Here is a 25,420-nt window from a genome sequence, read left to right as displayed (position 1 = left end):
AACCCCGGACCCCGCCCGCTTCACAGCGGGGCCGAAAGTCCCCGGAGCCTTTTATTTACCCGTCCCCTCCGCCCGCCGTGGACCCGGGAATGGCATCCCCCACACAGACACCGCCGCTTCCCCCACAGATGCCCCTTTGCGCCCAGCGCCCCGAACTTCAACTCGGGAGGGGAGTTCAGTTCTGGGTGGCACCCAGCCTAGAGCCCGAGCGCGCCGCCGGAGCTCCCGCTGGGCCTCGCGGCCTCAGGCCACAGTGCGGACCCTGGCCGCCGCGGGGCGCGCTCTCACTGCAGAGCCTGAGCTGGAGTTTTTGTAGTTAAACAAAAGCATTGGCTCTTTGGGTTTTCTTTATTTTTTCTTTATTCTCTTGCCTCCTCCTCCCTAAACCCCCTCCTCACTCTTCTCTAACTTCTCTTTCCTCATTTTTCTTTTCGCTTTTCTTTCTCGGTCTTTTCCTGCCTCTTCTCTCTTCCGGTATCTCCCTCTTCTATTTTTGGCTTCTTCTCCGCCTCCGGGTCCCTCTCTGTCTTTGGGTCACCCTTCGCGGCCCCTCACTTTCCCTGGGCTAGGTTGCACCATCTCCCTAGCTTCTCCGCCTCTTTCTCACTTGTTCCTTCTCTGGCGACCGCGGTCTGCAGGCTTGAGTCCGGCTCCCCCGCCGCGGCGGTGATTTATTCCCCTCACCCGGCGGAATCAGGTGCTGAGCCGAGCCCGGGAATGAGGGAACAGATTTCTCCCAGGAAAGGTTTTGTGAACTAAACGATGCTAATTACGGGTGAGGGACCCGCCGCCAGAGGAGGGGAGGCGCACGGTGCAGAGCGCGACCCGCTGGAGAAGAGGCCGGGACGGCCGCGGCCCTCCCTGGGCGCCTCCTTGGGCGCCTCCCCTGCGCCTCTCACCCTGGCTTTCGCCCATCCCTGGGAACTTTCCTGTCCGAGTTAACTATTAACCGCTGGCAAGAGGCAATTTTCTTCGGAATTTCAGCGATTTCCTTTTCGTGGTGGAGGCAGATTAACATGCAAACGGTGAGACATTCGGATTGAGTCTGCGCGCAGGCGAGGATGCCTCTGCCCCGCCAAACAGTGTCCTGCGCGACAGCGGAAAACTACAGCCGGCCCCCCACCCCTGCTTGCCCAGGAAGCCGTGACCAAGCCTTTGCCCGGCCAGTGCCCGGAGGAAGGTGGAAAAAGCCGAACGCTCCTGGTCAGGGGCGGAGTTGAATGGGGAGGGGGTGCTTAGCCCATGCAAGCCGGAGACTTCAGGCTTGGGGCCAGTATGGCCACACCGGGAGCACACAGCCAACAGCCTGCGCCAAGCCTCGCACGGAGGGACGCTGGTGAAGCCATAGACAAACTCAAGGAAAAGCCCTCTCTGACCTGTAGAACCCCCAGACTCTCCATTTCCCCTTGCCCACTGCCAGCACCCTGGAGCCCACGCACGCACAGACACCCTGTTCTGAGTGTATTGAATCAGTCTGACCGCTGATTCAAACTTTGTTCAACTTGAGTGGCTGGACACAAACTCCTTTCCGTTCCTCTCTTGCCAGACCTGCTCTTTCTAAAGCAGAGAGGGAGGAGGTTCTCAGCTTCAAGACCCAGGAGAGGGCTGGAGCCTCCTTTTGCCAGTACCTTAGCCCCTGCGCCCCCGCCCCCCCAGGCCTCCGGACACTGGACGCCTTCTTCCCTCAAAGGCTCTGGTAGTTGGAGCGGCCTCGATGGGGCCCTGGCCTCACCTCTCCGCTGCCCCTCCGGGGCCTTCCCAGGGGCCAGCTGACGTCCCCGATTGTTACGTCGAGGACCCTGCTGGATTTAGAGCGGGGATTCAGGGCTGCCAGTCCCTTGCCAAGCCATCATCTCGGGGCTCTCAGTCTTTCTTAGCTGATTTTCCCCCAGCCTTCTCCCTGGGTTACGTCTCTCCCCACCCGTCACTCTGTCTCTGTCTCTGGCGGGGCTGCCTCAGTCTCTCTGTGTCTCTCAGTCTCTGTCTCTCTTGTTTGTTTCAATGCGCGGACACTGATTGCGCCTTATGAAGTTCTAACTGGTTTTGTGTCAGGAAGATCTTTCTCGCTGCTACCCAGCCTGGCGTGACGGATTAAACATCAACTAGTTAAATAAAAATTAATATCAACTGCCTCCTAACTTCTAATGTCATGTTGTTTATAACTAATGAACTGATTAGGGGATAAACACATCACGGAGACATTCGGCTCTCCTGCCTCAGCTCCGTCGCCACCAATGCCCACTCTCCGGCAGGGCCTGCCTGCTGCCAAGCCAGAGGGAGGAGGGGGCTGGGGGCAGGGCAGGCTGCAGAGGCTGGGAGCTCCCTGGGGCTTGTTCCTCTGCCTCCTCTTTCCCTTTCTTATTCTCCTTTCTCTTTCCCTTCCTCTGTGCATTTCCTTTCCTTGGTCTCTCCTTCCCCCCTTTTTTTCTTCTGATGTCATCTTCCTTCCTTTTCCCTTTGCCCCTCCTTCCCTTCCTTTCTTTCCTGTCCTCTTCTGTCCTTTGCTTCTCTGCGTCTGTCCATCAGACTGTCCCTGATTCTCTCTCCCTCTTTCTTATCTCCCCACCCCTCAGTCTGGGGCTAGAATCCATGCATTTCTGGGTCTCTCTTTTCCTTACTCTACACATCTCTGCCTCTCTCTTCCTTCTTCTTCCTCCTTATTTGGATTCTCTCCTCCCTGGCCAGTGCAGAGTATAATGTTTACCAGTATCCTAGTAACTGGGCTTCTGCCCTGCTAAAAGCAGGAGATGTGGCCACTCCCTTGCACCTGGTAGAAAACACAACACACACACACACACACACACACGTACACACACCAGCTACTTAAGGGAGCAGGAAGAGAGCTAGAATAAGTGGGGCTGTGTTTTCTATTCTCTATTCTTTCTGGAAGGGGAATAAGGAAATAAAAATGATTTCTTAAACTTTTGCCTTTCCTCTTGTCCCAGAAGCAATTGATACAAGTTCAAGTGCTAAGTTTAATTTCAGTAAAAGAAAAATTGCTCTGGTGTCTTTCCTCCAGGGGCTTCAGATTTCTCACTAGCCAGCTCCAGCCTGACCTGAGTAGTCTCCTACAGGGCCCTTTTCTTAAAGATACTTAAACCAAATCACAATTGTCATCATGACAACAATAAGGCAGAAAAGTAGGTAATCACAGACCCAGCCCTGGTGATTTTTTTCCCCCTAAGAAGCCACAACGTTTAAACTTGGTTTGCCCTGGACCGCAGGGTCTGACAAGACAATAACAACAGAAAAAGCTTTTAAAACCAATTTAGCACACGTGAAAATGTAATTCTAATGAAGAATCAATAGGCTGGCGGATCATTTTTCCTGGGATTCCTTGGAGAACCTGAGAGAGACTTTCAATCAATGGGGCGGGCAATGAGCAAAAGGGCTCCAGAGACAGTGTGGGACAGGGGTGAGGGCTAGGAGACAAAGAGAAGCACAGCCCTAGGGAGGAAGCTGGAGGGGCTTGAGATATAGGGCTCAACATTGTAGCATCACTTTGTTGGCTTTGGAGAAAGAGTATCAGATCCAAGAGCAAAGAAGTTTCCTTCCTCCTCATAGCCCCTCTGGTATGCGACAGGCTGCTTAGCACAATGGCCTCAGCTGCCTTCCCCTGGGCCCAGGCCCTGGTCCTGGCACTGCCCCAACCCTGGGCCCTGTGTTCAGGTAACTGTGACCGGACAGCTCAGGAGCAAGCAGGAGGCACTAAGCTGAGTGTGTGTGTCCCCAGTTCAAAACACCTGGTTCCCAAATAGGTACCTCCCTATGTATCAAGTCAAGGACACTGGGTCTCAGTTTCTGTCTCTGTCAAGAGCACCTGATGTTAAGTATGGTCATACTTTACATTTTATGAATCAGGTGCATGCACATTCTCTCCCAAGAAACTTTTGAAAAGGGAAAGGGAAATTATTATCACTATTTTAGAGAAGAAGAAACAAAGGCAAAAAGAGCTGTGCAGAGGTGTGCTCAGGTCACATCCCTTGTGTGGGACTGGGTGTGGTTCTGAATAGGTGACAGTGAGACACTAATTATGTGTGATCCTCTCATGTGTATGTATATAATGGAATGACCACATGATAATTATATATGTGTGTGCTTAAAGTTTCTTTTATTAATGCTGTTCTCTTATCCTTGCCCTTGGAAATGTTGTTCAGTTATAACAAAAAGAAAAAAAATAGTTTTGTTTTTATGCACTTGGGTTGGGAAATCACCAATAAAAAAGAGAAAAAATCACTGAGGTCTAACATTTTAAATTTTAAAACACTGGTAAGATGGGACTGAGAGTGTAGCTCAGTGGTGGAGCACTTGCCTAGCATTCTTGAGGCCCTGGCTTCAATCCCCAGCACTGTTTAAAAACAAAATTGGCCAGATGACAATTGGCCATGATTGGATTTGTCTGAAATGGCAGAAAGTCATGTTCCTGTAGGAAGGGTTTTTTAAAACTTAAGTCAAGGAACCATGATACAAGTTTTGCCTTGGAGCTTCCTGTCAGTAGATGCATAATCTTTCTAGAAGAAGCTCAGTTGAAGTTCCAGGAGACAACTTCCAGTTCCTGAGGGAAATGAGCCTGTGAGCCCTGTGAATCTGAGCTCCACCCCTTGCCTTAGAACCTGTCTTCTGGGCCAGTATGTGTGTGTGTGTGTGTGTGTGTGTGTGTGTGTGTGTGTGTGTGTGTGTGTAGAAAGAGAGGAAGAGAGAGACAGAGCTAAAGCTAGCCACAGGCCTCTGTCTGCATATGGGCTTACCCCACATTTTCCTTGACAACCTCTCAGAGTTGACAACCTCTAGGAGTGGGTGGCAGAATAAAGTGGAGCAAATGAATAGGGAGACCATGGAGAGGATAGGTATGGAAACACTAGTGCTCATGAGCGGTGTATGTGTGTGTAAAAAGTAGGAAGGACTACAAGCTGGTACCTATGAAAAAAAAATGGAGTATGGAAGGTTTGAAGGAGAATTAGACCAAGGTGTAAGAGTTATAAATTTCAGATTGGGAGGGTTTGGTGTAGGGAATAGGGTTGGACTTTTGATAAGGGATTAAAACATCAGTGTGCTCAGAGTGAGTGTGAGTCCAAGGGCCCCAGAGTCTTAGGGTAAGGGATTCCAGAATATTGTAGAAGGACATGTTCAAGTAGCAGTCTAAATGAGTGTGAGAGGGATGGGACTTTCCTCCCCTTTCCCTGGTCCTCCTCATCTCTTCAGACGCAAGGAAGCCAGTACTTTTTCTTTTCGTTTGATTGTTTTAAAAAATAAGAAGAAAAGGGATTCAGAGTGGGAGAGCTTATGAAGGATTTCGTGAGCAGCTCACAATGAATGTACTGGTGACAGGGACCTCTGGGAACGACTGCATGGCCTGTGAAAGTTGGAGCACTACTGTATCTTGGAGACTGAGCCTGAGACCTTGAAGGCGCGTGACAGGCAGTGGAGCCTGATGGTCCAGAGACTAGGATGGGGAGAGTGCCGAGAGTCCTGGAGAAGGGTTACTGCACAAAGTTGGGGAGCGAGGACGCCCTGCATTGGAGGCTGTACACTGAAGGGGAGCGTGTGACAGTGAAGAAGAGGGGGTGGGGTGAGAGGGTGTGCAGGCGTCTAGACCCGGGATTCGGTCTTTAGGCGCCTCCGGCAGCAAGGGTGCCTGCGGCTGGCTGGGGGCCTCCGCGCGTGTACGCGCGTGTGCGCGGGGCGGAGAGCCCGGGGCTCCTCTGCTGGCTGCTGTGCCTCCGCGCCGCGGGTTGTGTGAGCGCGGGCGCAAGCGAAGCGCACCGCCGAGGCGGCGGGCAGCCTGGGTTATCTGAGCCGCTCGGTCTTGGGTGGCTGATCCCAGATCTCCGGGCGGCGGCAGCCAAGGCGAGACTCATTGTCCCGCCGCAAAGAAGCCAGGAAGCCAGGCCCAGGCGGCCGGGAGCAGAGTATGGAACAGCACGCGGGTCGGGCAGGTAAGAGCGAGGAGAGACTGGTCAGCGTCTCCGGCAAGGGTGTGGGAGAGCATCAGAGGGCTTCTGGCGGCCAAACCAAGAACGCATCCCACTCTTTTTTCTTTCCTGTGCTTGGTACCCAGCTGTACAGTAAGGGCTGGGGACAGAATCCCTGCGGACTCTTCTCACCCCTGGGACTTCCAGGGCCTTCCCTCCCGGTGTCCTCTAAATCTTCTAATGAAAACTTTCCACCCAGAAAACGTTAGTCTTACAACTTCTCATACGTCTTTGGAGTACTTGGTTTTTCCTTCCTCTTGGGTGTTTAGGACTTGATCTTTCAACTTTTCTCAGAGCATATATATTTTGCCTAACTTCCTCCAAGTTGAGAGTGTTGGGAAGGCCTTAATTTCTAGTGGGAAGGGAGATGTGAGTGTGGGCCTCTGTGCCTATGCTAGTGGGTAGGAAACACTGAGTGCACATACCTGTGTGCACTTGTAAGAGTCTTGTATATGATTATGAGCAATAGTGTTGATGCTCCTATGGGATGGGGGGGAGGGGAGACTCTGCCCTCCAAATCAGGAGAGGTTCAAGGGAGGCATAGGGAAAAGATGGCACCCCAGGGGACCTAGATAGGGAGGAGAATCTGAAACCGTCTACTCAAGTGCTGACTGAAGGCTGATTTTTCCCCCCTCCTCCACCCCTAGGCCTGCCAACTCCGCTTTGACTGCCCATTAGGTGTCCTGGTGAAGTGTAGGGGTAGCAAGCCAAGAACCCAAGTTTAGTTGTGGATTGGTGGGAAGGAAGAGGGCTGGGTTGGGTTTCCAGAGTTTTCCAAATACTTCCATAGAGGTCAAAGCCTCACTCCTCACTTTTCCCAAATCTCATTTCTCCCCTCCCCACTCACCCAGCTCAAGTTCCCGTTTTTTTGTTTTTGTTTTTTTTCAGCTGATAACTCATGTCCCCCCCCCATACCACCCTTGCTCTAGCTTCTTGATTGGGCTGTCCCCATTCTCCTCCCAGTTCTTGCCCTGACCGGAAGAACCTGGGCCTTTAGAAGTGTAAACTGTGGCCTCCTGGGTTTTTAGGGCTGTGGGCAGACCCTCTGCACCAGAGGTTTAAGTAGGGAGATCAATAGCAAACAGTTGTAATGATCTAATTAATTATGGCAAAATTAAAAGCGAGTACAAAATCAATCTCTGATGGTGTTGAAGATGGAATTCAATTGAGAGCCCATCTGTGCACCCCCTCGACCGTATAAATATGCAGCCCAAGGACAGACCTAATGGCTGGGTCTTCCTGGGAACCTCTCTCCCCCTTCCTTCCTTTCCTGTCCAGGGCTTCTCTCTTCTTCTGTCTCTCAGAATATATTTTGTCTTCTGATGCCCTTTTCTCTGTCCGGTTTGCTTAGACTCCGGGAACTACTACGTTTCTATTTTCCCTCTAGGCAGGCCTGAGGTGCATGGAGTGGGTTCCCAGTCTCAGCAAGTCTTCCAGCAGTTGTGTGGAGTCCCCCTCCCCAGCTCTCAGGAAGAAGGAGGCAGAGCACGGGGGACATCCTTGTGCACGTGTCAGGGATACTTTAGAAGCCACCGGGGTGTTTTCCGCATACCTGGGGAACCTGTGCCTATCGGTTCCTGACCGTAGGACAAGCCTGCATACAAGACTCTGGTTCCCTTTCCTCCTTTCCCCAAGCGGGGCTCCCACTTCTGGCAGGCGCAGCTCAGCAAGGGCGGGGAGGAGCCGCGGAGCCGGGCCAGAGGCAGGGCGGCGTGGGAGAGGAGGAAATCTCCCCTCTGGTCCAGGCGCCCCCACCAGCCTAGCCGCAGAGTCTTCCGCCCTCGCCCCTTCGCTGCCTTCTTTCTCTCTTCACTGCTCCCGCTCCCCTTCCCAGTTCTTTACCAAAGCCGCTTCTGGCCGGGATACCACTCCCTGGGGGCCCTGTCCCCTGGACTGGCCCTGTGCCCTTTTTGGTCCCTCCCCATGAGTTCAAAATGACAGTGACAGACACGCACTAACCAACCTGCCTGCCGGACACCCAGGCGCAACCGCCGCAGCCGGGTTTGCGAAGGATGCGGGTTTTATTTGGTCTCGCTGAGCCTGTTTCTAAGCACCGAAAACCATCAGGAAAGGGTGAAGGAAGGGGAAAGGGGAGAGACTCAGTAACTACGTCAATTGTGGTCTTCAGACAGTGTAGCCTGTACCCCCAGAACCATAAAAATAAGACGTTTATTTATGTCCTCCCTTTTTCTCCGCTGATCTGTCCCAGTGGCTCTCTGGTTCCCTGGCTCTTGGTCGCTGTTCCTCTGCCTCTCCCTCCTGGGGTTCTGAACCCACTTTATGACTCAAGCTGACTTCCCAGGCTTCTTTCTACCCTCGGAGACCCCTCCCTCTCCCTGGTCCCGCTGCCGGGTCCTCAGAGCCTGGGGGAGACACAGCCTGACGCCTCCCGCCCTCTTTTGCCAGGCCTCCTCACCCCGTTATTAATTGCTGTGTTGACCTGCAGGATTGATTGGCGGCCCCGCTGGAAGAGGCTGAGGAGGCCTTGGCCTCCGAGCAGCCTCGGCTGAGGGCAGAGAGAGGAGGGGGAGGTGCTGGATGCGGGGCCTGGCTCCCAGCTCAGCCCCGCCTGGAACACAGCTGTTTGCCTAAACACCCTTGGCCACCCCCCTCACACACTATTTATGCACCCTCAACACTTACACGCACACTCACACCATCCCCTCACCAAAAGATGCGCTGCCTCCAAGTAGACACTTAAGAAATTCTCCTTAATTGATTTAGAAATTGCAAGGGTATTTCTCCACTAGTCAGTTCCTTCAACATATTCGTTAGCCGCGGGTCTAGACCCTACCGCAGGTCTAGACGTGGCAGGACAAACTACGGGGCCTGGACCTACTATCCCAGATTTATTTCGCACCTTTTCTTTTCTAGAAACAGTTACAGAGAGTTAAGCGATAATTCTGGATGCAGGTAACCCTTAAAATCTCAAATCAAGGCACTTTTTCTTTCTTTCTTTTTTTTTTTTTTTCCAGAAAGGATCTTGCCCTGTTTCCTGAATGATTCGGTTCAGGCCTTTTGTTTCAAGTGCGGGGAATCTCTGGCCCGCCGGAGGGTGGAGGGCAGAGAGTTGCAGTCGCCTGGGGCAGGGGTCTAACCCTACAGCGAAGGCCCTCCCCTCCCTATCCCTTTCCTCGCCTGCCCAAAGCGTCGCGTGCGAACACACCCACCCGCGCTCACACACGCATGCACACTTACACGGCCCCCACAGCTGCAGCAACACCCCCAGCCCAACCCCAGGCCACAAACGGCGAGCCAAGAACCCCCAGGGCGTCCTGGCTCTAGGCTGGACGTGAGAGAAGGCAGGAATATACAAACCTTGGCGGGTCCCCTGAGAGACCCCCTTTCCTTGGGCCTCTCCCTGTTTCAGCCAGCCCCTCTTGACTCGGTGTCCCCTCTCCCCTTCGCTCCGGTCCTTTGTCTCCAGCCACCTTGCAGCCTGTCCTCGCCTGGGCGGCCCTGCTCTTCGGCCGGCCTCCCTGTCTCGCAGGCGGGTCTCCCCCTGCCTTGCCCGCTCCCGGCTCTGGCACGCGCACCGCCTGCTCCTCGCATCCACACAGCAGCTGGGAGAGGAGGAAGGGAGGGAGCGCGCGCTGCGGATGGATCCGAGACGGTAGATTTGGTGTCTGCTCCCAACTCCGGGGAAACTCAGCCCGGGTGCTCCCGCCCCTCTCCAACTATTCCTCAGCGCTGCCCAGCCGCGCGCCCAGGCCCGCATTTGGCCTTTACTTTCCCTGCGTACGTTCTTTCCCTGGTTTCCTGACACCCGCAGTTGCGATCCCTTTGCCTTGCACTCCGATCCCTTTTGGCTGCCTCTTGATGCTGTCTGTCCCCTCCCTCCGCAGTCCCCACCGTTGCAGTGGCAGTGGCTGATAGCTAGGGTCGCCTCGGATCCGCCCTCACTACATCCCTCGACCGCGGCCGAGTCAGGCCGCTGGCTCGGCCCGGTAGAGAGGAGGGTTAATCATTACTTCGCCACCAACACTCAGCCTGGGTCGGACTTTCTCACCCTAGCTCCGGGAGGGGAGGGGAGCTGGCTCGTGGGGACTTTGGCTTTGCCCAAAGCAGCCTCTTCAGGCCTTCCGGATACAGGTGCCTTCTCCATTCCCTCAGCGTCCCTGTCCCTTTCACATCCTCTTTCTCCTCCTCCTCTCTCCAGCCGTTATGTCTCCCCCATCAGTCAGGCCTCTCCCCACCATCTCATCTCCGCTGTGGGTTTGGCAAGTTGACTTCAAGTCCTGGGAGGACCAACTCTCTTTGTTTGCAACCAGACCCAAAGGGATTTCCGTCAATGGCCCAGCTCCTCCCAGAGGTTTTGGAGGACTGGCCGAAGGGGACCGCGCCTCAGGCCGCAATTAACCTGGCTGTTGGGTGTGTGTGTGTGTGTGTGTGTGTGTGTGAGGAATTTAACTGATCCTCCAGCTACTGGTGGAGGGGGGGTTGGAAGTGGGAACCAAGGAGTGGCAAGAAGGATAGAGCAGAGTGATAAACCTGGATGGGGTATAGTCAAAAGGAAAAGAGGGAAGATCCAAAAGAGAAGAACACAGGAAAGGTCTGCAGCAAGAATCCCCAGAAAGCTTTACAGAATTGGAATTCAATGGAAAACACCCCTCTCAGATCCTTCCTTTTCCTTTTTGTGGAAGGCCAAGGATTCAAAAAGCTATTCCTTAATCTACTATAGAAATGTTTGTTTTTCAAAATGCCTTTTGGTTAGCTCCATAGAGTAGACAAGTATCCCCATTTTACAGGTGAAACAACTGAGGCATAAAGAAGAAAAGAGACTATGCCTGTAGTGGCAGCTGGTCCTTCCTGCAGGCTGTGGAATGAGTGATCCCTTTAGCTGTACAGAGGTCCATGCGTGTCTAGGGAGGGGGGACAGGCAGTGTCAGGTCTGAGCCAGGAGGACTAGGATCTCTCTGACACATCACACACACACACACACACACACACACACACATCTATCTAATTCTTTGATGTGGGCCCTCCTCTCCTACCCTCCCTGCTGGCCAGATTTCTCTTGGATTCACTATTTTTCAGCCTCCTTGTCCAGTGACCCTCAGGCAGCAGCCACCTGGCTGACCCGTGCCGCTAAGAGGCCGCTTTGGTGGCCAAGTGGCTTGCATTGTCGTTGCCCCTCAAAGGGACTGCGAAGGGTCGGGCGGATCGCAGGGACCTCTAGTGAGGGGGAGCGGGGTTAGAGGGGGAGGGGCTAGGGAGGATAAAAGCCCAGCACGTGCGCGCGGCCTCCACAGGACCAACAGTCGGGGCGGGCGGGGCCAGGCGGGAGTCAGGCCCCCCGGGCTTCACGCGGGGTGCCCAAATATTGGGAACAAAAGCGGGAAAAGAAGAGTAAGAGCAGGAGGGAGGGAGCAAGGGAGAGAGCGAGGAAGCAGAAATTAGGGGGTCTTAGATGAAAAAAAAAAAGAAGAAAGTAGCTTTAGGGGGAATGTGCTGTGGAGTGTGAAATTGCAGCCCATGGTGCTCCATATTGTACCAGAAGCTCTTCCAAAAAAAAAAAAAAAAAAAAACCATCCTCCAACGTGACCAGAGGGCTAGGCAGGGGGAGGGGCGGGGAGAGAATGGGGAGGAGGAGGGAAAGGGCCGGGCGGGAGCTGGTCAGGCCGAGCTGGAGAGGGGGCCGGGGTGCTTGCAGCGGCTGCCTGGGATCTGGCCGCCAAGGGTATGAGCTCGGGCTGCGGCGGGACGCTAAGGGCAAGTGGGCCGAAGGTGCCAGTACCAGAGTTTGTCAGAAGAACTTTTTCTTTTCTTTCTTTTCCTTTTTTTTTTTTTTTTTTTTTTGGTAGTTGTGGCGGTGACTTACCAAACTGGGAATAATCCAGGAAAGGAGCTCGGCTGCGGAGCAGCTGCTCTGCTCTACCCTGGTCTCTTCCCTCCTCGGGTTCTGCTTCTCTTCCCTTCGGACTAGTTTTTTCCCCTTTGATTCTAAACAGCTTTTCCCCCCCTGAACTTTAATGCGTTTAATTTGGTCCGCGCTGTGGGGAGCATATCCTGGGGAGATACATTTAATTTCGGAATTTCTAATCCCCTCCCTCAGAGCCCGGGCCTTAGCTCCCGGTGCTGCTCCCCGGGAGGTGGGAGGAGGAAGGCAGGCCAAGCCACGGGGGAGGGGCGCGGCTGGGTTGCTCCCGCTGCAGCCCAAGGCCCCCGCCAAGCCCCCCGCGGCCCAGCAGCCATCCCGAACTGCTTGAGGCCGGGCTCCAGGGCCCCGGGTCAGCGCCCTGCCGGCAGAGGAAGGCAGCCAATGCCTCTGCCTTTTCTCGCCCAGGCAGAAAGCTTTGGGCCTGGGAATGGGAAACCAGTAAACCAGTAAACGAAAAGAGAAATGTTCACGAAAGGAGCCGGTGCGAGCGGGAACAGCCGAGGGGTCTACACTGGCACTTCACTTCACTGGCACAATCTACTCAGAAACATGTTTAAGAGCTTGGGGCGGGTGAGTCACGCTTGGCTTAGGTACACTAGAGGTGGGATGCATATCCCGGACCAGCGCCTCTGGGACACCTGCACCCAAGCAGAGCAGGCGAGGCCCTGCCACAGAACCAGGCTGACCTAGGTTGGCTGAGAGGGAGGAGGCAAGAGTGGGGGCCGCCAGGCGTCAGGCAAGCCTGGCAGGAAAGGGAGCGGAGAAGGCGAAGGAGCCGAGATCCACAAGGAAGATTTATTGGGCAGATCAGATGCACAGAGGCGGCTAATGAAGCAAATCCCGAGATGGGTATCAGAGCAACTCCCCAAAAGTTTATTTGCCTTTAAATTTCCGCAGGGAGGCGGGCGCCTTGTTTGAAGTGTAAATGCCCCTAGGTTGGGGGGTGGAAGGGCCGCTTTGAAAACACCAGAGAGAAAAGGTTCATTTAGAGGCAGACGGGAAAAGCAACCAACCCTGACAGGTCGGAGCCCAAGTTGTGTTTGGGGTTGGGTTGTTTTCTTTCTTTCCCCCTTTCCTCTTCTTCCTTTTTTCTTTTCTTACTTTTTTCCCCCTCTACTAGCCTCTATAGAAGAAGAAAAAGAAGAACAGGAAAGGGGGAGTTAGAGGGAGAGGCCAGTGACTGGAGAGGAATCTGCAGGCCAACCCTTCATCCTGGAGGCCTAGGAGGAAGCAGAACCTTGGCTAACAGGGCTTCTAAATCACCAGGGATCATTGCTCTTTGACTTTCTAGCCCAGAAATGGGCTGGAGCTAAGGATGAAGCTGCCAGGGACTGGTCCTGCAATAGGGTGAGTGTCTGGCTAGTGCAGTGCTGAGAAGAGTGTCCAGGAAGCAGGGGAGATACCAAGGCTCTCAGGGGCTATTTGGGACTTGGACTATCATGGAAGGGTCTTCCTTCCTGAGAGGACAGACGCATGAGTACAACTTCCAGCGCACTTTGTGGATTTTCACAAAATATGAAAATTCCTCTCTCCCAACATATGAAAATGCCTGTTATCTACACCCACACTTTATAGTATGTGTAACATTGAGGTATCTATTGGGTTCTAGAAAAATCTGAATCTGTGTGGAAAGAGGGAGTCAACCCATAGTCTTGTTCTTCCAATAGTTCAGACTTCTCAAGACTTAACTCCTGTGATAACCAATATATGGAGACCTGGAGCAAGAGCTCCTTTAGTTCTGAGCCCTTTTCAATAAGGACCCTTCTTCAATCCTCCCCACCTCCAATTCTGGGTTAATTACCTCCCTGAAAGAAGCTCAAGTCTGTACCAGATAATACCACCTGAGAGTCTCTGCTCCTGGTCTGGGAGCTGTTTGGTTTAGCTGTTTTTCTTTTTCGCTATCCACACGGAGTTAGTGCGTGTTCGTGGGGTTCTGAGGCCAAAGGAAACCCGGGAGCGCCATCTGCAGGCCTCGAGAAGAAGAGACTGACCTTCGGGCTGGACCCTGCGCCTTCAACCTCCTGCCCAAGGGAACCTGCTTCGCCGCCCAAGGGAAGTGGGGGCAGGGGCTGGGGGGGGGGAGCAGATGGAGAGGAACTTTTTTTTTATCTCCTAGAAGTTACTCCGCAGATGGATTAAGCGAATTGGTCTCAGAATAATCCAGGAGGGAGGGAAAATACCAGGATCCCAGCAGACCCAGGCCTCTAAGGAGTGAGAGTCTCAGAACCTCATGCGGCAGAGCTTGGCCTGAAACCCATCAGAGGAGTAAGGGCGTCCTGAAAACCAGACTTCGAGATGTCCAGCTGGAGTCAGGCTAAGTTGGGCTGAGTCAGGCAGGTGCGGACCCGGATACTATCTGCCGCCCAGGCTTCAGCCAAAGGGTCAGGGGCACGAGTCTTCGGCCCTTCCCCCAGGCGCCCGAGGCTGCAGACCGGCCGGAGGAACCTTAAGTCCAGGCGGCGAGAGCGCAGCACAGCGCGGGCTTCGTGGAGCCGCCCTTTCGCAGACCCAGGGAAGCGGGGGGAGGGAGTGAAGGAGGGAGAGAGAGTTAAAACATCAGCTGAAGTGCCAAGATGATTTATGAGACGAGGGAAAATATTTCATAAAGATCTCCCGGATATTCTGTACTTAACCAGTTAGGAGACAAAGGGCTTCTCCTGCCTAGTGCGTGAGAGCGGACCCCAGCGAGCAAGGGAGCGAGTGCTGGCGAAGGCTGCGGAGTCCGGGGCCGGCGGCTCCGGTAGAAGTGGGGCCAGGGCCGGGGTGCTGCGCCTCCTGCGCTCGCTTGGATCCGCAGAGCTGGCAGCGGGCGGCGCTCCGCCGCGTTAGCAGTCGCCTCTTCTCCCCAGCCGGGGAGAGCGAGCTTTGGTCTCCCGCATCCTCTGCCGCCAGCGAACAGACACTCCGCAGTGTTTCTACCCAATCTCCTCCCGGTTACCGAGGGTCCAGGAGCCAGGTCCCCGGGCTTTGCTATCATCCGTTGGGTCCCACCAAGGCAGGTGGGTTCGGGCCGGAGGTCTCCAGCTCGATTCTAAAGCAAGTGTTCTGTACTGCCCAGACCCGGGTGGGCGAGGGGATGCGGGAGGCAGTGTCCGCAACTGCGTGTGGGACAGGAGAGGACAAACTGCTGGGCACTTTGCCCCAGAATGAGAATGGTGATGGTGCGTGAATGGCAAGGTACCTCAGGAGGGAAAAGGAAAGGGAAGGACCAGAGAAAGAGGAAGGAAGAGTCAGGACGGAACGGAAGGGAACTCAGAGCTGAGGGTAGTGGGGTTAGTGCTAGGGACAAGGACCGACCCGGGCCGCGTGGCTTATGCGGGCACTGGCCGGTGGTGGATGGCAAGGCTGGGCGAATTGGGACTGAAAGCCCGGCTTCAGAGTGCGGCGCGCTCCGCGGTCCTCTGTGGTTGCCTGAATATTCATTAGACTGGCCGCTCTTTATCCTTATCTAACGTTTACCTTATCGGCGAGTTTCGTTTCTCAGTGTAGTTTTAATCCTGGGCTCCCATCCCTCCTCCCCCTGGCCCGCTCCCCTCCCTCCTTCTTCCTTCGCCCGCGGTTCCCTCCCTCCCCCCCGTTTCCCCCTCCCCTACCCTCCCCTCGCCGGCACCGGAGTGACAGGCGCGGGGCCCTCCTCGCCGAAGCTCGGGGCTCTGGCGCTGGCGAATCACAGAGTGGTGGAATCTATTGCCTTTGTCTGACAAGTCATCCATCTCCCGGCGCGGGGAGGGGGAGGGGGTCTGGAGGGGGCTTTGCAGCTTTTAGAGAGACACACACCGGGAGCTGAGGCTCCAGTCTCCGGCCGAGTCTTCTCGAAGCCGCAACCCACCTGGGGCCAGCCCCAGCGCTGCCGGCGCCGCTTACCTCCCTCCCTCCCTCCAGGCCCTTCGGCCGCGGCGGCGTGCGCCTGCCTATTCCGGGGGCGGGGGCCCGCTCGCGCGCTCCCCTCCCGCGGGCGCCCGCTCGGACATCCCGGGGATTGCTACTTCTCTGCCAACTTCGCCAACTCGCCGGCACTTGGAGCAGCCCAGCTCCCATCCCGGCGCCCGCGGGCCGCCCCACGCCCCACGCCCTCTCCGACCAACGCCTCGCGGATGACCGGGTTCCAGGGGAGCTGAGCTAACCGCCTCCCCGGCCCGGCCTCAGACCTGGCAGCAGCTGCTGCGCGAGCAATGCGCCCCCGGTGCCCCCTGGCCCGGCCCATTTCCCCGGGGCCGCTCTGCTGATCGTCCAGTCCCGCGCCCCGACGGTGGGAAGTTGCGGCCACTGCGGTTGCAAGCCCCCGCTGGCCCTGAGGAGTCCCGGCGGGGAGCTCAGCGCAGCGGCCCCCGCCCCCGCGCGCCCCACAGCTGCCGGGCGCCCGCTCACCCTCCCTCCTTCACCGTCCCTCCCTTTTCTCCTCAAGTCCTGAAGTTGAGTTTGCGAGGCGACACGGCGGCGGCGGCCGCGCTGCTCCCGCTCCTCTGCCTCCCCATGGATATGCACTGCAAAGCAGACCCCTTCTCCGCGATGCACCGTGAGTACCGGCGCCCGGCTTCTGCTCGGGTTCCAACCCTGTCTAATCCCAGCGCAGCCCGGCCCCCTGCACTCAGGTCCCATCTCAGAGGCCACGCTGGCTTTTCCCGTTCTCTCTTTTCGTTCTACCTCTTTTCCTTTGCCTGGTGTTTCTAACGCCTTTAGCTTCTCTCCCTTCTTCCTTCTGTAACCCACGCTTATTCCTCTGCTTGCCTTCCTACCTTCCCTGGTACTCATCACCTGCCTTTGCTCCTTCCACCTGCTCCTTCTTAGGTCGAGGGACCCACAGCCCTGGGCGGGGGTTCCAGCTCCCTAGTCAGCCTCTTGCCCTAGACTGGAGGACTAATTGACAGGCAGTTTTTAGGGTGTTGTGGTTTTTCTCCCTCTCTGTTTTCTCTCACTCTCTCACCCTTTCTCAGTTTGTCTTCTTCTCCTCCCTCCCTCATCTCTACCTTTCTCAGACTTGGAGTTGTGGGTGCCAGGGAGGAGACTTCTAGCTTGGACAACCTGAGTGTTAGGACAGTTGGTCAGAAGAGAGTGGGGGTGGGGTGCCCCCTTCTGACCCTCAGCTTTCAGCATCTTTTGGCCCTTCCAGCCTAGTCAAAGCTTCTCCTGGGCTGGTTTGAAATATTTCCTTCCTCTCTCTTTCCCATTTCCCTTCCATCTCCTTTTCATTCCTTTCCCTTTGAATTGAGAATCCAAGGTTGGCAGGACGTGGTCGTTGTCTTTCCCTACCTCTGCCCCGGGAGATGTTCTAAAACAAAAAGGGGTTAGAGGAGAAATCGAAGTCAAGAAGAGAGCAAGCAGGGCAGCCTTCCAAGCTGGCCCCTGGGCAGAGTGCAGCTCTGCTCAGTTCTGAAGCCTTCTTGCCTGCCTCCCACTCCCTGGTTAAGGATCTTGCAGTCAGTGTCCTGGGTAGGGGGTCAGCAAAGAAGGAAAAATGAGGGGGAAAGAACAAAAGGAAGGCAAATCCCCCAAACTGGGGGAAAATGAAAGAGAAGTCAAAACAAGAGAAAGGAAATCAAAGACAGAAAATTGAAAGGACGTTTCAGAAAAAAAAAGAGAAAAGGAGAAAAGAAACAGGAAAAAGAATTGTTTTAATGAAATTTAAATTTATCTAATTCATATTATGTTTTTAGCTTGGAAAACCATGAGATATTTAAGCAGACATTTAAAATAAAAAGGTAAATAAGATTCTAAGTAGAAAACCCCTCCCCATCTGTAAATTAATAATTAAAGATAATTTGCAACTTTTCACCAGAAAACTTTTTAAACCTGGCTTGCCTCTGTGCTTAAGACAAGAAAGCCAAGAAGAAAGAGCTGTGTTTCTCTAGGCATACATTTAGCTTTGAGGGGAGGATCTTTAAAAACCACTCCTGGGATAAAATATATTCCCCTAAATAAACAGGAAACCCAAGCTGAGGGTTTCAGGCAGTTGCTTTTCGCTGCAAGCCGGGCCGGAAAGCCTTGCTCCTTTTCGGGAGTGGAATCAGGTCCTCACGCCGTCTTCACCCAGCCCGCCTGTCTCGAAGCCGGCGGCCACTGCTTTGGCTCTCTTCTCTGGAAGATTGCGCCTGGGCTGCGCACTGAGAGCCGAGCCACTTTGAAACCCAAAAGGGAGCAAGGACAGCAGAAGGTGGTCGGAAGAAAGGAGAGAGTCGCCGCGCAGCCGGCGGGCTGGCTGACTCTCGGGCCAGCAGCTACAGTCCGGGTCGGCACCGCCGGCAGTGGCGCATTCCAGGCCTGACTCAGCGCCAGCCCGGCAGACCTCCGGCCTCCGGTCGACTACCGGCCCGGACTTCTGCCGTGCCCCCTTCCCATCTCCACCCTTTAAATTGGGACTGAGGGGCCAGGCCCGGAGCCCGGGGAGGCTGAATTATTCATCTTTAATCTGCCCGCAGCTGCCGCCTTTTCATGCTGGTAACGCGAGTTCTCTCGGGGCCTAAATTATTGATGGTTGGGGTTTGGAAGGAGGGGAGGGGTGAGGAGTGGGACTAGAGATAGGGAGATACAGGGATGGGGGCAAAATAAGAGGTTCTGGCCTCCCAAGAGCCATCTAATCAGAGGCCTCTTCCCAGGTATTTCACCCGATTTCTTTTGGTTTCCCCAGAAGGGGACCGGAGAAAAAGCGAAGGGGGCCCGAGATGCCCCCCGCTTTTTCCGAACTCGCTTGAGGCCAACATGGCAGGGGTTGCAGGTTGCTGGCCCAGTCTGGCCTAAGCTGCTACAAGTCTCTGAGCTTGGATTGCTTGCTAAATGCCGCTGCAGGTTGATCGCTCTGGGTGCAGGATTTCTAGTCTGCGGTAGGCCAGGGAGAATGGGGCACCGAGGCAGAACCCTCAAGTCTGGCACCCGGTGACCACCTTGCCTCTTATATTGGAAACCCAGCTAGTAGGACTGGAAACCCAGAATCCTCCTTTTGGCCAGAAGAGCAAACGCTCTTGTTGCTGGGTTCCCTGGGCTCTCTGGGTGGCTGCCCATATCTAAGAGGTCAGAGGGACTGATACTGGCTTGGGCTGGCTATAAAGGGTGCCGGTGAGTCCTCAGCGGATAGGGCAGCCTGTGTTGTGGGACCTGGGTGAAATGGTTTGCACCAAGCCCGAAGCAGTTAGCGACTGACAGGCGAACCCAAACAGCCTGTGTTCTCGGCTGCAGCGGGAACCGCGCGGCTCTCAGGCAGCTCTCAGGCCACCACCGTCTTGTCTTTGACAGCATCAGATCCCCGACCCCTGTCTCTTCCACTCTCCCCTCTTCAGCTGGTTTTCGTTCTACTTTAGACACTAGGGAGATGAGAAGGTAGATTTTTCTCCCAAATATCTAAAGATAGAAAACATAAAGGGAAGAAAAACTCCCGGTCAAAAACAAACCAAACAAAAAGCACAGGGAAAGAGGTAGTGCAATCCCGATTAAAAATAAATACAAAGGAAGAGGTAGAGAGCAAAGGCGTGTGTGTGTGTGTGTGTGTGTGTGTGTGTGTGTGTGTGTGTCCCTCTCTATGCTTGGGGTTCGGCTGAGCAGAGTTAAGCGGACCGGACCTCCCATCCTCTTCCAAGCCCTTGCATGCACTGAATCTGCCCCTTGCATGCGGCACAGGCGGGATCCCTCTCCACCTAGTTCCGTCTGCCCAGGCACTTCATCTCCTCACTGTCCTGTATTTGTTCCCTACTGGCATTAATCCCTTTTACCATATTTCTCCTTCTTCCCCTCTTTTCTCTCTCCTGACTTCTCCATTCCTTCCCTCACTTTCTCCCTCGCGTCGACCTGGTCTGGGAGTCGCGCTCTGCCCAGCCCTCTGTCCAACGTCTGCGCTTTCGTCTCTAGGGCCCCTGGAGTTCCAACCCCTAATCCTCCGCATTGTGGTCAGTCCCCCGCCCCCTGCCCCTTCTCGAGTTCAGGAATATGCCCCACAGACCTACCTGCTCCTTTCGCAAGTCTGGGGCCGCGGACCCTGACTAATGGCTGGTCCCTGCTGTGTGTGGGGTGTTGTGTTTTTTTCTTGTCTCTCCCCAGCAGGGCACGGGGGTGTGAACCAGCTCGGGGGGGTGTTTGTGAACGGCCGGCCCCTACCCGACGTGGTGAGGCAGCGCATCGTGGAGCTGGCCCACCAGGGTGTGCGGCCTTGTGACATCTCCCGGCAGCTGCGGGTCAGCCACGGCTGTGTCAGCAAAATCCTGGGCAGGTGAGGGCCGGAGCTATCCCTGGAGACGACCTCCTCCTTCCCTGGCCCTAAGACTTGGTTAAAAGTGGAGGATGCCAAGCAGGAGAGGGAGACCCCCAGCTAGAAGGGATCTAAAGAGCTGTTTCATTTGGAAAGGGAAATCAAGTGGTGGCACAGCCCCAGGAGGAAGAGTGAAGCAGGGTCAACCCAATGCCTGCCCTGCTTCAGGACCCTCCTAGGGGAAGCAGCTCCATTTGTGGCTTCAGAAAGGGAAGGACACTTTTCCCAGCCAGTTAATGTGAAAGATGTTGGAGGAATGGGGTGGGGAGCAAAATGGGTCCCCAAGAGGAGAAAAGACAGCATTCAGGAGGTAGAAGGGTCCTGGTTCCCACAGGGCATTGTGCTCAGTAGGAAAGGGCTGGAGGTGGTGCCTCAGCCCTGGCTTTACCTGAGGCCTCTCCTGGCTTGCTCTTCCCAAGTGAAAAGCTGGGTTTTCACTCCCCCGGTGCTTATTCTGACCAATATGCACCCCGTTCCTGGTGTGGCTGTCTCCTAGGACAGAGCATTCCTTAGTCCTCTGCCTCTGCAGCATTTCTCACACTAGCCAAGTTTCCTCTGGAAGTCTCGACTCAGCCACAGTGGTCCATTTCCCTCCAAGCTGCTGCCTCAGGCGGGAGAGTGGCTCAGCGGCTTCAGAGCCTGCAGCCCCCCTGCCCCTGCTACCACCCTGCTTCTTGCTGACCCCGCCGGCCTTCCCGGCGCAGGTACTACGAGACTGGCAGCATCAAGCCTGGTGTGATCGGTGGTTCCAAGCCCAAGGTGGCAACGCCCAAAGTGGTGGACAAGATTGCTGAATACAAGCGACAGAACCCGACTATGTTCGCCTGGGAGATCCGAGACCGGCTCCTGGCTGAGGGCATCTGCGACAACGACACAGTGCCCAGCGTCTCTTCCATCAACAGGTGAGCAAGCTCCCTGGTCTGCAGATGGGACTCCAGTTCCTGCTTTCTGGGGTGTCTCCCTGTACCAGGTCTCTGCTGTCTGTCCAGCCTCCACCCTGTCTTCCAGCTCCCAGCTTGAAGTCCTTTGAGTAGGGAGAGGATTCTTGGGTGACAGAGAGATAGACAAACAGACAGGGTTGTCTCCAGTTCAGAGCTAGGTATTCCCTGCCAGGCTTCTCCTGCCGGAGTCCTGGAAATGAATCCAAGTGTTTGTGGTAATTAAGACTCCAAGATTATGCGCCTCGGGATCTAGAGACAATCACGGCCCATAGCAAAGCCTTTAAAATGACCAGTGTTTATTCATTGCCTTCAAACAGACTTCCCTTTCTAAAGGCATGCGCTCTTCCCCAGGGGCAGCCACCAGTCCTGGCTCCCCTGCCCTCTTAGCCAACTCCCACAAAGCTTGCCTCCCAAGAGCCCAGGTTTTGCTAGCAAGCTCTGCACAAATTTCCGGCCTAAAAGTACTGGCATCCAGGTCTGCAGAGCAAATGCCAACCATCAGACAGTTATTGGCAGGATTGAGGATCTGGACAAGGAGTAGGATGCCACGTAGGGAGGGAGAAATCAGACCTTGAGACTGAAGCTTGGGAGATGCCCCAACCACCTAGGGTACATATCTCCAGGATGAAGTCTTTGCACTGATGACAGGTTCAAGAGTAGGGATGACACAAGCCAGAGTAAGCTTAATATGTAAGATAGTTAGAACTCTAATTCCCAAACTCCTTCAGTGTGTTCTCTGGGAGAACACATGGGCATGCTGCATGCATATATATCTCAGCCAGTATGTCAGCATGCCTTTCTTGGGTGGCTGCAGAACACACAAGCAGCAGTTGGGCTTAGGAACCCCAGGACAGCTTCACCGTTGTACAACTGTACAACCTGACACTTATACACAGAGATCCTGCACAAGTCATTCACCAGTCAGAAGTAAGTTTCAGATAGCCTTGGACCTCCATTTTAAGGTTCTCCCCAAAAGAGAAGAGGGCTAAGAATTCCACACCCCATTATTCTTTGCACTCTTTTAAAGGCTCACTATCAAGACGACTAATAATTCAGATGGTGCCTTTTTCTGAAACTGGCATCACCAATCACAGGGTTTTTTATTAAAATATTTTGCAAATGATATGGAATTATCCCAAATCATCCTGAAAACAGCAGGTAGAATTAGCTGGTAGAATGTACCTTGGCTAAAGAAGATTCCCTCTGCCACACTCGTGCTGTAACGTACTGCAAGGCAACCCCAGAAATTATCCCAGTGTGTGCCATCTGTATTAAAATGGTTATTCAGTTATGAACAGGGTAACATAATACTGATCAGCTAATTATACACCCTCCGAAACCCTCCAGCTCCCTGGGCCTGGCTCAGCCAGGTATTGAAAATATGATGGTTTGACATTCAGATACCTTCCAAAGAAGCTGGAGAAAAAGGCTGAGTGGTTTGGGAGAGGAATAAGTCCTTTGCATTTGAAAGTCAGGAGGAGGCTAAGGAAACTGAGGGCTGAGGCAAGAGTGCTGGTTAGGGAAAGAAAGGGGACAAAGCATTTTTTTCTGAGCCATCGGAGACTATCTCAGCTGGCTACTGGCCCTGACAGTGAGTTGGAACTGAGGTCTTAGGAGGAGAGCAGCTGGAGCCAAGAGTGACCCAGTAGAGGACCTGCATTACTGGACGAGGTGGTGACATCTGGGTAATATTTCAGAGAAATGCTTGTTGTCAGTGATGGAATTTTCAAGCATTTGGAAGAACCCAAGATGTGTATAATTAAGGTGATTCATTTCCTTGTGTGGCATGGAGGAGTGGAACAACAAAGCAGTTGTGGTGGCAGCCCTATCTAACACAAAAGATGTTTTTGGAAGCTGGCTTATGCACAAGTGTGGGATGTTTCATCCTCAAAAGCCATAGAGTGTAGGCAACAGGTGACCTGAGAATCAAGCTCCGGAGACCTTGAAGTACACTCACCAGAGCTGGGGGATAAAGTAGACAAGCGAGCCATCTGTGAGTTGCATGGCCTCACATGACATCTCTGACAGCCTCAGAAACTACCCAGCAAAGGGCCCTATCACCAGAGGGGCATACAGGCTTCCTTAGGTGCAGAGAAATAGCTAGGTTTTGCTGGAGATGGAGAGGGAAAATGAGGAAGGAATGGGGAAGCCACTGGTAGCACGGTGGCAAGCCCTGGGTATAAAATTAGGCTTCATGGCTTCTTTTGTCAACAAGAAGCAGTCAGGTTGTTCTTGATTTTGCTTTGGGCAGAATTCTCCCACAGTTCATATTTTGGAAAAAATTCTGGGAGCTGCTGGGATACATCTGGGTACCCCATCCTTAGCATCCTTCTGGTATGTGCTCTGCTCTTAAGGAGATGGTTTTTTTGAGATGTGCTTCACCCTAACACTTGATAATGACAGGATGTTTCTACTGGTGCTTTTTTTTTTTTTTTTAAACTTAGCTCTTTCTCAATTCTGAGAATTCTCAGTCTCTGTAGGAAGAACATAGAGATTTTCCTCTGTGCAGAGACTAGTGCATTGGAAAATGGGGAGTTTTAAGTTCAGAGATTTATTGTTGGAGAGTTGTCCACTTGTGTTAGGTCCTTTAAAACAGTTTTGAGTAAGGGTGGCAGGAGCCAGCATTGGCAAGAAAAGAAGTTCACACATGCTCACCCACCTGAGCCAAAGGTTTTTCACCTTCTCCTCCCCAAAACAGATGCTGTCGCCGCACTTGAAATATGCTGTTATGGTTATAAATTAAATTGCTTTTTGTGTTTAAAAATGGTTTTGGCATTCTCTGATCCTGTCTCGATAAAGGCTTAGTGTCCAATCTCCATTCTCCATCAGCAAATCCTCTTGGAATTGCCTTTTTGGGCCAAAGGAGTGTGCCAGGGAGGCCTCTGTACTCCTAGAGACCACTGTCCAAAACCTCAAGTTGACTGGGTCGCTTAACACATGGAATTTATCCGAATCATTCTTAATATTGGGTTACTGATCGCTGACACAGAATTGCCAGCTCTTCAGCTTGTACGCCACTGCTGTGGAGGGCTGATGTTTATAATCAGGTGACTTTGGATTGAAACCTGGCATGGGAAATTGTCTGGAGCAGGGAGAAATGGAGGGAGATCCTTGCTACTAAAGGGGGGGGGGAAGTCACTAAGTTACATGGCTGAGCAATTGACTAGGCGGAGAGGATTTCCCTGATTATGTGCCAGAGTCTTCTGGTTTGGCTGTTGCTCTGGGCAGGGAATACAGCTCCTTTGAAAGAATAATATGAACTCCAGATGAAGTCTAGGGTTACTGGAGATCCCCTGAGGGTGCATTCTTGGAGTGAAATCACAATAAGGGCACTACTTTCTAACTTTTTGAGGCTGTCCTACACTCTTTGGGACCAGTGACTCCTCACCCCTACATTTTTTGGAGTGGACCTTTCCAGAGTCTGCTCCTTACTGCCCACCAAGCACTGGTGCTCTCCCTTAGCTTATTTGGTTCAAAATAAGCACATTCCTTCTAGCTGTGGCAACGCTGGCTGCAACAAGGTGACAGCCCCAGCACACGTGTTAAAAAATTCCAGTCTGTCATTCAGGTGTTTTCTGATCCCTCTTAACACCACTGTGTCATTCTCAGGTCTTTATCAAAGGTCTGGCAGTGGGGGGGGGGGGTGACAGTGGTCTACCAGTTGTCCTTTCAAGTAAGCTGGGAGTTAGTCATTCCAGGACCTGAAATGTTGAAGATGACTTCAGGACTAGGGTCTGTTTCTCTTTCTCTGAAACTCACATTCCAAAACATTGCATGTTTGATTCTGGCTTAGCATAGTGGCATTGCCTGCCATATCTCCATATCCTCATAGCTGTTAGTGGTCAGTGCTGTTGGACTCAGGGCAAAAAGCCAGAGTGGATCAATGAGTTAAGAAAAAAAAACAAAAACCAACTTCTGTCCACAGAGGAGTGAGAGAAATAAGGACAGAGAACCTGCTTTTGGGGCACTAGGCTTAGCACACTGGGGCCGCAAGTAACAGTTTATTCTCAGCAGTTTCTAAGAAGCCATGCCCACCCCAGAGGGTGTCTCCAGCTGTTAAGGTCTCCCATCCTTAGAACATGTAAAGCAGGCATGACTGTCCATCCTATTCTTTAACTGGAGCTGGAGTTGACTCTTGAAAAGCCCATTTTGTTTCCTCAGTTGTTTTAGCCTGGACTTCTTGGCCAGCAGTTGTATTGGTCTGTCTCCCTATTGACTGGCTTGTGGATGTTCAGGCTACAATATCGCCTCTGGTTGAGGGCAATGACTGGTCGCCTTGAGTTCTATGTCAGCTGGCAACTTTTAAGAAGAGGCACACAGGAAGGGTTATTCCTAACAAAAGCCCCAGGTGGGTTTTGGAGGATGATGCAAAAAAGAAAAGAGAGAAGGAGAC

General features: G+C 53.6%; 1 protein-coding gene and 1 long non-coding RNA gene across 17 annotated transcripts in view; one reads left to right on the top strand and one right to left on the bottom strand.

Annotated features, from left to right (window-relative positions):
- Positions 1-5,623: 5,623 nt before the first annotated feature.
- Positions 5,624-25,420, top strand: part of Pax2 (paired box 2) — a 90,038-nt gene continuing 70,241 nt past the window's right edge. The window contains exons 1-5 of one of the 16 annotated variants that reach the window (XM_078025767.1): positions 12,172-12,423; positions 12,974-13,200; positions 16,259-16,369; positions 19,882-20,047; positions 20,791-20,988. In XM_078025767.1, coding sequence (XP_077881893.1) covers positions 16,327-16,369; positions 19,882-20,047; positions 20,791-20,988 — 407 coding nt within the window. In that variant the 5' untranslated portion in view covers positions 12,172-12,423; positions 12,974-13,200; positions 16,259-16,326. Of the gene's footprint in view, positions 5,937-11,588; positions 11,653-12,168; positions 12,424-12,973; positions 13,201-16,258; positions 16,370-19,878; positions 20,048-20,790; positions 20,989-25,420 lie in introns of those variants that run through there. The other 15 variants (XM_078025635.1, XM_040272482.2, XM_040272480.2 and 12 more) reach the window with 15 other exon arrangements.
- Positions 8,124-10,336, bottom strand: LOC144368017 (uncharacterized). The gene is made up of 2 exons (XR_013427742.1): positions 9,982-10,336; positions 8,124-9,535 (listed from the first exon to the last, which is right to left on the bottom strand). It is a non-coding gene; the product is annotated as an uncharacterized LOC144368017 (long non-coding RNA).

The sequence above is a fragment of the Ictidomys tridecemlineatus genome, chromosome 1 (assembly GCF_052094955.1).
Source record: "Ictidomys tridecemlineatus isolate mIctTri1 chromosome 1, mIctTri1.hap1, whole genome shotgun sequence".
In the NCBI taxonomy this organism is placed as follows: Eukaryota; Metazoa; Chordata; class Mammalia; order Rodentia; family Sciuridae; genus Ictidomys; species Ictidomys tridecemlineatus.
The sequence above is the reverse complement of the archived record's forward strand: the minus strand, read 5'-3'. Positions and strand labels throughout refer to the sequence as shown.